The 13,919-nt window shown below is 43.6% G+C and overlaps 1 protein-coding gene across 1 annotated transcript; it reads right to left on the bottom strand.

The window, feature by feature from the left end:
• Nucleotides 1–366: 366 nt before the first annotated feature.
• Nucleotides 367–5,207, bottom strand: MRPL19 (mitochondrial ribosomal protein L19). Its single transcript, XM_066547149.1, has 6 exons — nt 5,112–5,207; nt 4,800–4,911; nt 3,067–3,185; nt 2,384–2,518; nt 1,455–1,636; nt 367–702 (listed from the first exon to the last, which is right to left on the bottom strand). The coding sequence occupies exons 1-6, from the start codon at nt 5,167–5,169 to the stop codon at nt 487–489; spliced, it is 822 nt and encodes a 273-aa protein (XP_066403246.1). The 5' UTR covers nt 5,170–5,207; the 3' UTR covers nt 367–486.
• Between the last annotated feature and the right edge of the window lie 8,712 nt (nt 5,208–13,919).

Below are 13,919 nucleotides of genomic sequence, written 5' to 3'. Positions count from 1 at the left end.
TTAAGTCGTATGAAAAGAAGCTCCTCCAGCTCCACTAACTTACAGTAGCTTCAGGATTTATGTTGCAGATGCTACTTTATAATAATCAGTTTCTGCTGTTTTTCCTCTCAGAATGCCAACAAAAATGCAACTGCTGATCAGCAATCACCACAAGCTCATGATCTCATTGCTTTTCTCTTGTTCTGCTTTGCCTCATCCCAGCTTGTCTCTAGCACCAGCCTTGTGCTATGACAAAAATGTGATTGATGTTCTGTCACAATTTAGCTCTGTAGATGTTTGTTCCTGGAAGAAAGATTCCTTGTAATGACTTGTAGGCATTGAGAGGGCAGTGGACACTTAAGCCACAGAAATCTGTTCATGCCGAAATCTGGAAAGGTTAACTTTATTGTTGCTTTACCCATGTATATACAAAACTTGACAACTGATCATTCATACAGTAAACTAAAAATATTAATTTTCTCAGGAATTCTAGACCACAAAAACCCATTATTTTTCAAGTTCTTCACTCAGTTCTTTCCGAATCTTTTCCTCTATTTTTGAAGTATCATATTCTCTCAGCATGTCAAACTCCAGCCATGGCTGGCTCCACTTCTGTGCTGCTTGCATTTTATGTTCTGGTAGCTCAAACTTGATTCCCTTTATATTGTATTTGGGTCTTTCCCACCGTTTTGACCATGGTTTAGGTTTCATTCGTACCTGCACCTAGAATGAAAGATTAAAAATTTTTAAAACCCCATAACAATAAAAAGGTACTAAGAAAGTAGATTTTTGATTGTGATCTTAGCAAAAGTGACAACTCCTGCTCTAACAGGAGGAAAGTAAGAGAAAACGGACCAATCTGTCAGTGTGTTGTTTAGAAACTATTATGATACTATCATTGTTATTGTAGTATCTTGTAAAACTTTTTAATTAACTCTGTCTTGATTTATCACAGAAACATAAACTGAAGCTAACTCATCTTTTCTAGTTTTACTCCTTATTAAGAAAAAAAGAAAAGTAGCATGAGAGGGAAAGGGGGGAATTACCATACTGAGTTTCTACACAACACTCTGGCAGGGTCTGATGGTTTCTGGATCTTCCCAGAGATGCAGATTTTAGGTGACTCTTCTATCTTTCTTACCTTGTTTCCTGACACCAAGCACTCCTGAATCAGTAACTACATTAACAAAAACATTCCTGTAAGAAAAGCTTTCCCTTCTGCACAGTTCTACAGCGGAATGTAGAAGCTGCTCCTCTTTGTGTGTCTTCAAAATGAACTCCAGAGGATGGTAGGTGTTTACATTCTTACCATTCTTTCATTATAGAAATGGCACAAAGACTTGCCTGATTTTATCTACTTTTGTCACCCTGGTAACTGATGTAGAGCAAAGAGCTGCTCCAGCCTGCCAGGATAACAGTCATAATGGAAGCTGTAAACAATCCTGTGCTTTGCCCCTGACACACGTGGCTCCTACCTTGTTCACAGGGATTTCCTCATGGTCCATGCGAGGCACAGGTTTCATATTGACATCGACAGTGCTGTACTCGGGGAGGGCGTCCCGCAGGTACATCAGGTTATCATCCAGCCTCTTCTCCAGCTTCAGCACCTCGATGGCCTGGATGCGAGGGCTGTACAGTTCGTAACAGATTTCAACCCCTTAGAGACAGAAAGCCTGGTTTAATGGACCAAATTCAGGAGCAGTGTTGCTTCAGTTACACATTTCTGTATCATTGCAAACTGCTGTTTACTACTCAGAGCACTACAGTGCTGTGTGCAGTTGTGATTGTACTTGTGCACTGTGTCTGCACATTTCTTTGTAAATCAAATCTATGAAACCATTCTGTAGAAGAGACTTCAATGGCTCGAATTTAAGGAAGATGAGCTTGGGTTTTCAATTTCATTTCCTTTTGGTTACAGTGGGTGTTAGTTACACATCTCAGTGTAGGTGTAGTGTGTCCAAGGAGACACCCACCCTTTTCATATTTGCTCTCAGAACTCCACTATTTGCACTGTCCCTGATTTTGTCATAATCCAGAATATGAACCTGTGATAAAACTCTTCTAATCTGCTGCTTATTAAAACAGTTCACACCTACATCCCTAGTTTATGAAAACACACAGTGCTCAAACTGGGCTGGTATTTACATGGTAACACACAACCCAGGCTCAGACATAAGCACAACCTTCACAAAATGTCTGAAAATTACTGTGCAATTCCATACCTTCAAGCACAGAGCACATCAGCATTTCTGTGTACACAGTTTTAAACTTGCACAGTATACTAACAGGCAGACTCATACTTACACTTCAATCTGCTGTTTTCCTCCCCACAGACTAAACTTCTACAACATAACTCATTTTTTGCTGAACATTTGCAGCACAATTACCACAGCTGAAACCCCACCTTGGTCTTCTATGACATTGCGGAGGACAAAGGTGGCGCCGAGCCCTGTCCCTCCCCTCTGGATGCAGATCCCCACAAAGCGGCTGGATTTGTCACTGGCCAGGGGATTCGCAGTCGTCACAGCCAGTATACTGCCTACCAGAAAATGGATTAGAATTAATAGTTAATATGTTCATTTAATATGTTAATAAACAGTTAATGTGTGCCAAAATGTGGGAAGAATCAGGCAAAGTGCATTGATTCAGGTGCATTTTGAAAATACTTTTGCTTCCCATAAAAACTACCAGAAACAGAAAAAGCTGCTAAGGGCTAAGGTGACCTGAATTAATATAGCCTGATACTGCAGGTTAACTGCAAACTTTCTTCATCTTTTTTTTTTTTTTTTTGCTCTTCTCAATCCAAATTGAATATAATTAATCTAATGTATTTTTTTTTCCTTAGCTCTTCTGGTAAACCATATGCTCAGGACTGAAAAATACCCACATAAGGAACACATTAGGATTACTCTTTTAGTTAATCAGGATACAAATATGAGATTAAAATACAAAGTGTTACATATAGAAACACATCCAGTTGATCTAACACACCTGAGACTTTATGTTTTATGCTATTCTACATATGACCATACCCCACACAATATAAAATACTGACAGAATTACAAAAGTTTTAGTGCTGACACTGACCAACATAGAATTCTGGGATGTTGAAAACTTTTCTTCTCTGTATCATATCCTTTCTTTCTATATAGTATTTAAGAGGATCTTTTCTCCCTCTGGGAGGTATAAATTCAGGGCTCAGGAACCTGTAAGAAAAGCCAGACTTTTAGAAGTATGAAACAAAAGCATTTGCATAAAAACTATGAGAAAATTCTAAGTATTTGGCCTAAGAATTACCAGCTGTTGCCTTTTCAGAGATATGAACTGCAGTCTCTGAAGTCACCAATTTTATTTAATTATTGGCTTTGTTATCTAAAAGGATTTTTTGTGTGGTTTTGATGTTGGTTTTGGGTTTTTATGTGGCTTTTTTGTTGTTCTTTTAAACAGATTTTTTCCCAAACCAGTAATACATGTTGGTCTCAGAGGAGCTGACTGAAAGAGGCCAGTTCAATTAGTGCTGTCACAGCTTAGAAACAGGTTATTTCATGGTTTAATTGTAATCACCATGACAAAATTCTTACTATTTGTTGACTTTAATAACAGATATGGAAGAATCTATTACAGTTTTCACAAACTGATTCTACAGGACACACCACATAAATGTCCTTCTGTGTTACAGAAGCTTAAATAGACTGGTAAAACTAATTTTTGCTACTAAAAAATTACACCATGCCAAAGAATTTCTCCATGGCCTGGACCTCAGTTATTGACTGTTGAGCTGAGTGCATATTTCCTGACATGGATTGGCTACAGCTGAGAACCATTTCCATGAGATATTTGGATGTGCTTACTCAGGTTTGGATGGCAAGACCACCTGCCCTCAGAGCAGACAGATGAAGGTAAACTTAATTCAGTTGTACAGATGCATCTTAAAAGTCCTGGATCTGGCCAGGAGAGAAGTGCCCAACAGAGAGGAGGACAAATGCAAATCTGCCCTACAAACTTTATGGGGCTGTGGGGGCAGCAGAGGTTCTGGCTGGTGCTGCTACCCACAGGCAGCAAACAACACCAAACCTCCTCATGATCTTCAAAGTGAGGTTTTGGAGGGGGCAGATGAATAATACAGTGCTACCACTCTTCTTCCAGACACAGCACTGCACTTTGAACCACTGGGTCACTTAAAGTAGGGCAAATTTGGTTTAAAACCCAGGGAGGTTGTGGATGCCCCAATCCTGGAAGTATTCATGAAGAGGCTGGATGGGACTTGGAGCAAGCTGCTCTAGTGGGAGGTGTCCCTGCCCATGGCAGGGGGGGGTTGGAATGAGATGATCTTTAGGTCCCTTCCAACCCAAACCATTCTGTGATTCCATGAAATGGGCTGAGGTGACATCAAAAGTACCCAGAATGAGACATCTCATGAAGGCTACCAGAGATATCAGGTCCCTGTCACAACCAGTGATGCACAACCAGCACTCAAGTCCAAGGCAAAGGCAGACACAGGACCTGTGTCCCTGTCACAAAAACATGCCTTTAACAGACATGATCTCCCACATTAACCCGAAATTTGCAAAAGTATTTACTGCTCTATGTTTTTTTTTTCATGTTTCATTGCTTTCAGAAACTCCAGAAACAATGTTTTAAGGTGTTTTGAGCATATTCCAACTCAAATGTCTTTGCTAGAATTTTACAAACCGTGTTGGGTTTTTTCATTTTTGTTATAGTAATTCCTTGATTCTTTAAGTGAGTGCTCACACAGTGAGAGCCCGAGCACGGCCCAGGTGAGGCTGTACCAGCCCAGGTGAGCAGTGGGACACCCTCACCTGCTCTCCTCCTTCTTCGTCTTCCTGTCGATAATGACGGGCTTCGGAGGCGGCTGGAATTTCGGTGTCTTTCCATCGCTGCTCACTCGATATCCCGATAAAGAAAAACACCCTGTAAAATACAACAGAATGTTTAAAACACTCGTGATTTCAAGTTTAACCTCTCCCCACTAAAGCAGGGCATGGCACCACAACCCGCCCGCCAGGCCAGGAGCCTCCTCCCCCCCGATCTGTGGGCCAGGGAGGGCAGGAGGAAGGCGCGGGGCCCGGGGAAGGCTCCGGGGTGAGGGTGAGGGTCCGGGCGGTGCTCACGGCCGGGCAGGGCGACGGCGGCACCCCTCGGCACCAGCCTCCCACAGGCGGCCGCCATGGCGGCTGCGGCGCGGCCGCTACGGCGAGCGCGGGGGGACAAAGCGCGGCGGGACGGAGCGCGGAGGCGGCACCGCCTCACGGGGCGGAGCCAAACTGGAGCAGGTTTGGGTGGGATACCGGGACGGAATTCCTCGCTGTGAGGGTGGCGAGGCTGTGGGACGGGCTGCCCGGAGAAGCTGTGGGCTTCTCATCCCTGGAAGCGTTCCAGGCCGGGTTGGAAGGGGCTGGTTTAGTGGGAGGTGTCCCTGCCCCAGGCAGGGGCTGGAAGGGACATTAAATCCCAACCCGTTCTGTGATTTGAGGATGAAGGGGAACAAAGCGGCCCCTTTCACCTCCATCCCTCAGGGTGTGGCAGGAGGCCCCAGAGCAGGGGAGAGCGGCAGGGGCTGTCCCTGGGATGCGGAGCTGGAGCTCCCAGTGCATCCCCGGCATCATCACAACTCAGCACAGGCACATTGTAGGAGCTCCTTGGACATCACAGAGGTTATGAATTCACCAGAGGTTATGAATTCTGACTTTGCCATATGAAAGTGATGGTGTGTTTTCCAGGAACACGCTTCTGTGTGTTTTCATGATAAAACCACTCAACTAAAAATTTTGTTGGAGGCCATTGTGTCCATAATTCAGATATCCTGCAGTCCCAGTGCTTTTCACCAAGATTAGTTTAGAAATTATTATATGCAAAAGTACTGCTTGTGTCAGTTGGGTTTCCTTGGCCATCAGTCTGGATTCAATTAGTGCCTACAGAGGCAGGAGGAAGGTGAATTGTAAATGCAGGTCTATAAATAACACCCCACAGTTTAAACTTTGCAGAGATTCACTTCAAAATATCCCTGACCCCATGAACTAATTAGATCCATCATGTTATCTGTGATGTTCCCCCAACCCTTTTATTATTTGCAGATAACTGCCCAAGCCCCCTCATTAACACGAATAATTTCCTACTTTGTGATCTGTTGCTTGGCTCCTTAACTGTGCTTCAGCAGACGATAAGGTGTGCAGAACACAAGTCACAGGTTCTGTAATCTGGTTAACAGCGAGTTAATCAGCAGGACATGGATGGTCCAGAAGAGGGCACTCTGACCCTTAAAATACAAAAAAATCGCCCGTAGTGAGCACACACTCCTCAAGTTTAATCTTTTCTTTTTTTAAATGTTCTTATCCGTTATGTGAGCATTATTAAAAAGGCAGCATAATATTTTTCAGGGGGTGAGGAATTATCATGTAGAGGTAATTCCAATACCTTAATGATGATTGAGGAGATAACAAAATAGCTGTAAGGAGATGTGTAGGCTATGACTTGGGAAGTTACAGGTTTGTAGCTCACAACTGTCTTTATGGAAGAGAATTGGATGTTTCAGTGTCAGGGAGCCACTTTTAACTCCCTGACTGACCACTGTGGATTGCAGGCTAACAAAACCACTTTGGTAGGCTGGAACTGCCCTGAGCTCAGGGAACTTCCCTTGAGGTGCCCTACAGGGCCCAGTAACTTGCCCCTGTGTATTTCCCAATTCCCGTGTGGGTTGTTGAGGCACCCTGGCATCGAGACACTGGAACATGTGTTGTTGGGTCTCTTTTTTTCAGGAACAGCTTCCTTGAGTTTGAAATGCAGGGGCAAGACACTCCCCTTGAGTTTCTTCATTCTGTCATATCAGACAGAGTAGGAGAAGGGCTGCCTCCCTACTCTTCTTGACTGTATAACAAAATCTATGAGAATATGGATCACTTTACTATCACTGGGATAGGGTGAGGCTCATAAATGAAAGGCATCACTGTTCTCAGGTGTGATATAACAAGGAGGGCAATGAAGATGGTGAAGGGCCTTGAGGGGAGGCCACATGAGGAGTGGCTGAGGGCACTTGGCTTGTGCAGCCTGGAGAAGAGATTGAGGGGAGACCTCACTGCAGTTACAACTTCTGGTGAGGAGAGAGGAGAGGCAGAGGATGATCTCTTCTCTGTGGTGACCAGTGACAGGACTTGAGGGAATGGCCTGAAGCTGTGTCAGGCAAAGTTTGGGCTGGATATTAGAAAAACGTTTTTCACCCTGAGGGTGCTTGGCACTGGAACACGATCTTCCCCAGGGAAGTGGTCACAGCACCAAGCCTGACAGAGTCTAAGAAGTGTTTGGATGATGCTCTCAGGCTTGATGATCCTTGAGGGTCCCTTCCAACTCAGCTTATTCTGTGATTAAACAGACTTTGGTACTTCTCTGAATTAATTCTGACTGAGTTAAACTTATTTCTAGTCCCTCCTGTCCAATCCTGGGGACGCTCACTTATGGTTCCTTACTAATCAAATCTGAGTTTCTTTGGGAAGAAAAGGAGGACAGGTAGTAAATAGTGCTTAGTCTGATCCTCTCTCATCTGTGGAATTAGAATGTGACCAAGATCTTCCATTGAATGCCATCCTTCATGTTAGTGTCCTTGAAGTCTCCTCCCTAATTTCAACACCCTTCTTGAAGTATTTGTTTCAAAACTGAACATGGCAGTTCAGCACTGCTTGCAGTCACCCTAAACACCCTCAGTTATCCAGCTGGACAAACTTCCACCTCCAGCCTATTTCAAACCCAAATCTCTTTTGACATCAGCATTTCAGTGTCTCCCTCCCTTTATGTATCAATAATGTCAAGAGATTCTCTCCCAGGTCAGCAGTAAAGAGATCCCTCTTTTCACTTCCTTGCTGAAGATTTCACTGAACGATGGTCCTGCTCATTAGAGGAAAAAAGGCCAATGTTTAAGGAGGAAGGAGACCTTGTGTTTTGCTCCCCACATTCTTTGTCACTCTGAGCCATTAATTTTTGATTTCTTTGCTTCAACTCAGCTTTGTTGTAACAAAGGCTGAAGAACAGACCTTCTCTGACCATATGCTGCATTTGCAAGGTAAAGGAGGGGTGCACATTTTTGGTGTGGAGATGCCCAACAGATTGTACTGGCCTGAGCTGACCTGCTTACCTGGATTTAACCTGCTCATGTCCCCAGGAATGCAGTGCTTCAGTCCCAGCACCACCAGGATCAGGGCTGTCAGTACCACCTTCCAAAACAGTCTGCATTGCAGGCTGAGATCCCATAGATTTCTTCTGAACACCTGAAGCCACGTTGCAGCAGCCCCAGCACAGCTGTCTGTGGCCTGTCAGAGGGTGTGAAGAAGGGAGTGAGTTTTCATGTTGCCCAAAGGAACATGGATGTCTTTTTGTAGGAAACACAGCCAAAAGTGGTGACACCTGCTGTTATTATTACTGTGTCTCTAAAGAAAAAGAGGTATCTGTGAGGGGCTAAGCTGCTCTGGAGATCTGGTCTGTTGTCCCTTAGGAGCTGAGAAGAGGCAGCTGGATGTCCCCAGATTACAAAAGAAATGGGACTGGCTCATGGAGCGTCTCTCCACCTCATCTTCTAGCTAAATTACACCCATTTCAACCTGTCAAGCTATTCATAGCTGCTGTAGCCCCAGCAGTGGCTGGTGGAGCAGACATATCTCCTTTCAGACTGTCCAGAGGTATCTGAATCCTTCAGGCTCTCTTGCAAACCTGTGCGAGCAGAGACACAGGCCATGCCTGGATTCCTCTGTGTCCTGTTTATCCCAGGTACCAAAGCAGCCCTATAAACTACTCTGGAAAGGTTTGAGTATAGTGGATTTTATTAGAACCTTGAAACAATCTGATGTAAGTTCTAGTCTTTCTGGAAGATTCCCTTTAATGAGACATTAATTATTGGTTAACTTAAGGTGATTCGACCTAGCTGAAAATAATCAAAGAAATCCCAAAATGTTGCTTAAAATGACGTCAGGTGCCAGACCCTTCTGGATAGAGCAGCTGCTCATTAAGGTGGCCATCAAGCATCCACAATTACATTTTTTCCTTACTGTAGAGCAAGCAAAGAGGAGAGGGAGAGCTGTTCTTCTGACACAGCATCCCAGCACTGAGCTCAGGAAAGCGATGGACTGGAAAATCTTCCGCTCCTTCTGTCAAAACAGCCCCGGGCCTCTGTTGTTTTGGAGCCTGGGTTGTTTTGGAGCGTGCATCCTGCTGGAGCCACACACAGTTAACCCTGCCAGGCCAGTGCCTGCTCTCCCCTCTGTGCAGTGCTGGGAAAGTGGTCACATCTGCTCCTCTGAGCCTGAGGCTTCCAGAGGGCCTCTGGCAGCAGGCATGGCTTCTGTGGCACATCACTGCCATGTTCATGCACACCCATGCTCTTCCATTTCCTTTTCCCTTTGTTGCATTCCAGCCCTGGAGGGTAAATTGTTATTGTATAACCTGTATGGGAAAGGAAAAAAAATGTGTGCCAGTGATTTCTGTCAGGGTGCAGGGGATGTATGAAATGTGGTCTGGTTTGTTGGTAGCTTTGCCAGTGCCTCAGTAGTTACTGACTCTGTGTTCAGAGTCAGAAGTGTCTTTAAATTCCTCTTGGAATCTGTGATGTTTTAAGATCATTGAGAATTTGAGCTGTGTGGATTTGTTGTTTTTCTTGTCTTATGCTCTTGATTATGTCCCCACTCCTCTTGATTATGCCCCCACTCAGAATTCTGTTTCCTATGGGATGCATGGCACCCTTACAGGTTACGGAAGGGAACTGGCTGACTTCAGCATTTATAAAACACTTGATTCTACTAATTTTCTGATTTAGTAAGAAATTTTAAAGAGGAATTGTGTCTAATATGGAAGACAATGTTGAAATTACTCCAATAATCCAATAAACTGTGTAGAAGGTATATAATTGCTTAGAGGTTAAAAGAGTGAGATGTTATGAGTTTGCAGAGTTATGAAGAGTGTGTGACAAAGCAAGGTTAAGTTCAGTAAATGATGCCACAGGTCTTTCCCTTAGGCAGTAAATTCTTAAAGTCTCCTTGGACTTCTTGAGTCCTGTATGGGGCAAGATGCCAAGAGGTGTTTTTGCCTCCAAGCTTCTATAGTCTGAGTGATGGAGGCCAAGTTCCAGAGCCATTTTACAGAAAGCTGCCCCAGGAACACCATTAAATAAATAACTCGTTGATGAGTCCAGGCAGCTCCTTCAGTACTTATCTCAAACTGGAAGACATGTCTTGGGTTGGGAGCATCTATCTCATTCCAGAAATTGGAAGTCCTGTCCTTCAGAAACAGTTGGGAACCTAAAAAGACCTCCTGTTTCCTGAGATGCTTAAAAACCCAATTGAAATGAATTATTAAAGAAATCCCATTTATCTTGAAAGGCAAGTGTAATCGAAAGACTGATGGGTGAACTCCCAGGTACCTTTACATTTCATAGAGTCAATATTTGTTCTTTCTCTGTTTATAACCCCATTACTCTCTCTAGGTGGGCAGGAGATTTCAGGGGGAACCATTTGTTTTTCTTGATTAACGCATTAATGCTGGTGGTTTGTCATAGTAAATTATATCTATTATCTCAACCTCTGTATGCAGGAGGAAAAGCAAGTGAAAAATTTATGATCATATTGCTCAAAGTTGTGGCTTCTCATTATTTTTAACAAAGCCAATCAACTTCTGCTCTTCATTTTTGAATGACTAGTGACTAACCTGAAGAGAAAATGTCTTTTATATCTTTTGTTTAGCAAAAGCCCTTAAGAAATCATAATGTTATTTTCCAATGCACTGGCTCAGCTGTATGCATTTCTATTGTGTGAAAATAGGCGGGAGAGAGAAACTGCTGCCTTGTCTTATGTCTCACTTTGCTTCCCTCTGGACTCACAGCAGGGCTTTCATCTGAGAACTGGGCTTTACAAGCTTTGAGTCTCTGCCTCTTCCACCACAGAAGCAGCAGCTCTGGACACTGGCTTCCTAAACCAGTTGAAGAAACTCTCAGCTCTCCTAGTTGTTCACAGCACCATTTGTGGCAATCTTCTTTCGGTGAAAACCAAACTGCCTCAAATCAGACTCCTTTTAATGGACAAAGCTGCTCTTCCTCTACCAGAAGGAAGCTGCTCTTCCTCTATCAGAAGGAAGCTGCTCTTCCTCTATCAGAAGGTTCATTTTACAGAATGAGCATTAGGTGGAGATGAGCTGGGATGCTGTGTTGGGATAGATTCAGTGAATGGAAAAAAAACTGGTTTACCTTTCCCTGTGGGAAAGAAAAAGGGAATTTGATTAGTTATGCATGTCCAAGATGGGGTTAGCAAGTGAAGCAAGAAATTACCTGCAGTGTAGTAATAAATGTAAGAGATTCTCCATGGGCAGCAATACCTGAGATTGAGAATGACCAGGGAAGGGCTGTGCATGAAACAGCACCCAGAGGATAAGTGCAGGACAGGGCAGAGCACAGCGCCAGTGTTGGGCAGGGTAAGGCTGGGAGGGTGATGCTGGCTTGTCAGTCTTCACAAGGGGATAGTCCAGCAAAAACTGAAAATATTTTGGAATCTAAGTGGGCTCTAGTCTCTTTTTGCCTCTGCTGAGGTGTTTCTGAGGCAAGTTACTTGTGTTAGAAAAGCCATTTCATATACTTATTTTATGTAGTCTCTGGATGCATGCACCCACTAAGCTATGCCCATACACACACAGCTCTGCACATAACACTGCTGTCTGTCCAGGCAATGCCCAGCCTAGTGAACTCTGACATTTTCAAATCTCATGTAAAATAGCTGTAAAAACCTGTAAAGTTTCCTTCCTTCCTCTGCATCCTTTCTAGCTGGTCTGATGAGTAGTGTTACCACATTAGGTATCAGTGATGTGTGGGCCAGGTGCCCAGAGACAATGACTGCAGCCAAATTTCAGTATGAGCTTTCTGCAATGAAAAGCATCTCTTGCCCTAGAACCAAGTTAACTAATGATAGTGTTGTGGCTACAGAGCGTGGAGATTTGACTGTCTTGGACTTCAATGCCCTTGTAAATTCCTGGGGTTGTTTTAGATGACATAGTCCAGTGCTGTCTGTACTGCCCAGCACACCTGGACTTTGTCACTGGATAGTCTCTTGGGACCACTGTGAAAGAAAATACCTGGTGATATTTTTGGCCTGAGTACTAAAATGCATGTGAAAGCATATGGTTACTCTTGAAACAGCCCTCTCAAATGGAAAAGATTTAAAAGAGGAAAGGAAAATGTATATTTAAGTGCATGTGAAAGGAGAACACAAACCTGTTCTTCTTGCAAATGGTAGATGTAGTCCATTGTTGAATTTGCACTGATGCCAGTGAAATTACACTTGGGATTAATTATCCCCATTCAGCAGAAAAGCATTTCCTCTGATTCCCTTTGATTTTTTACCAGTTTGTGATCTGTGAGCCAGAGGTTTTTTGTGTAATTTGCTATCTGTCCAAAACCAAGGGAAATACCCTCTGCTCCGGAGGCAATGATAAATCTGAGGTGAAAGCTGATCTGTCCGAGTTATGTTGGAACCAGGGAGCCCAATAAGATTTTTTCATTGACTTCTCCAGATCCAGCTTAAGCACAGTCCATGCTGAATGCTCCTGAAGGAATGGTCTGTCCTGCTGATGACTGTAAATAGGTGGAGCACAAACTCATGGCAACCTGGGCTGTAGCTGTGCTGGAGTCAGGAGACTACAGGATGCCCTGTCATTCCTGGGCAGCTGTGATCAGGCTTGCCAGAGTAGCAGAAAGAGAAGATGCTGAGCATTGGCAGACAGTCTGCTCCGGGGTTATTTTTTCAGTTCTCAGCCCATGCCACTGTGTCTTTATCAAGGATATTACAAATTCCTGAAACACTCTTGGGTCTCTTAGAGCACATCATCTGTTTGTGGTCACGCTATTAAACTCCAAGCCATGATTCCTTCCTGCCTATTGGGAATGGCCAAAGCTCCTGCCAACTTCCAAGCCATGCTCAGAAATGTTCTAGATTGTTTGATCCAGGTGGCCTGGATCAAAAGTGAACCAAGGACTAGTCCAAAATGTGAGTGGCAGTGCCCGTGTTCAGACCCTTATGTGGTTCAGACTATTAATATAGAAGTGGATTTTATGAAAAGACTTCATTACAATGTTTGGAAACAGTCTTTTTTGTGGGAAAGGTCTCTGGCAACAAAAATGGCTTTTTCAGTGTAAGTTATAACAGTAGTTTCCATGAGGATGGGCTGTGTGTAGAGGATGTATGCCCATGAGGACAAAAGAACCTGGGGAATGCTGAAGGATTCTCTTGTTGTCCTACAATCTACTGCCTTGCCTGCCCTCAGAGTGGAGTACAGAGTTTGTGATAAATGCCCATGCTATCATTTTAAGAAGGAATGTTGAGATTATTCCTTTTTTAATCAAATAACATAATAGCATGTTACTTCCACAGGACAGGCAGAGAACTTCTAAACAAGTTAATCTGAGAAACAATTCTGGTTCCTGTGGAAATTAGGGACAATGTAAATTATTTGTGAGGGTTGATAGTAAAACAGGAAAAACAACAGGGAAGAACCTAGTGGAGTTCCAGATTAAAAGGGATCTGTAACCTGAAGTGACTCATGCCTACATAGCTGTAGGATTGAGACAATTCTCCCTTGATTACCATAGGTGAGATAATAGGAAAAACATACTGCTGCTCACATTGAACCAGCTGGGATGTTTCTGCTCTTCAAAGCCAAGACCAAGGAGGTCAGAGATAGGTATCCTCAGGTGTCAAATTCAGCCTCTCATCTAAGAAGCCCTCCCAGAGAGCTATTGAACATACTAATGGAAAGATAGGGGTGGAAAACAGTAAAGCCAGTACCCACCACCATCCAATTAATGGAGAAATCTACCCAGAAAACCTGTTAGAAGAGGACTTATGAGTCAGGTCAAGTGGAGAACAGTTTCACTCTACAGATATCAGAAGACAGTGTAGATC

Source organism: Molothrus aeneus, chromosome 3, assembly GCF_037042795.1.
Source record: "Molothrus aeneus isolate 106 chromosome 3, BPBGC_Maene_1.0, whole genome shotgun sequence".
Classification (NCBI taxonomy): Eukaryota; Metazoa; Chordata; class Aves; order Passeriformes; family Icteridae; genus Molothrus; species Molothrus aeneus.
Note: the sequence above shows the minus strand (reverse complement) of the source record. Positions and strands in the feature narration are given on the sequence as shown.

Excerpts from the sequence above, each read along its gene's own strand:
- MRPL19 (XM_066547149.1), bottom strand. The coding sequence starts at position 5,169 with ATGGCGGCCGCCTGTGGGAGGCTGGTGCCGAGGGGTGCCGCCGTCGCC. Across the intron at positions 3,186-4,799 it reads ACGAAGAAGGAGGAGAGCAG|GTTCCTGAGCCCTGAATTTA; the intron begins GTGAGGGTGTCC and ends CTTTTCTTACAG. Across the intron at positions 2,519-3,066 it reads CATCCCAGAATTCTATGTTG|GCAGTATACTGGCTGTGACG; the intron begins GTCAGTGTCAGC and ends ATTTTCTGGTAG.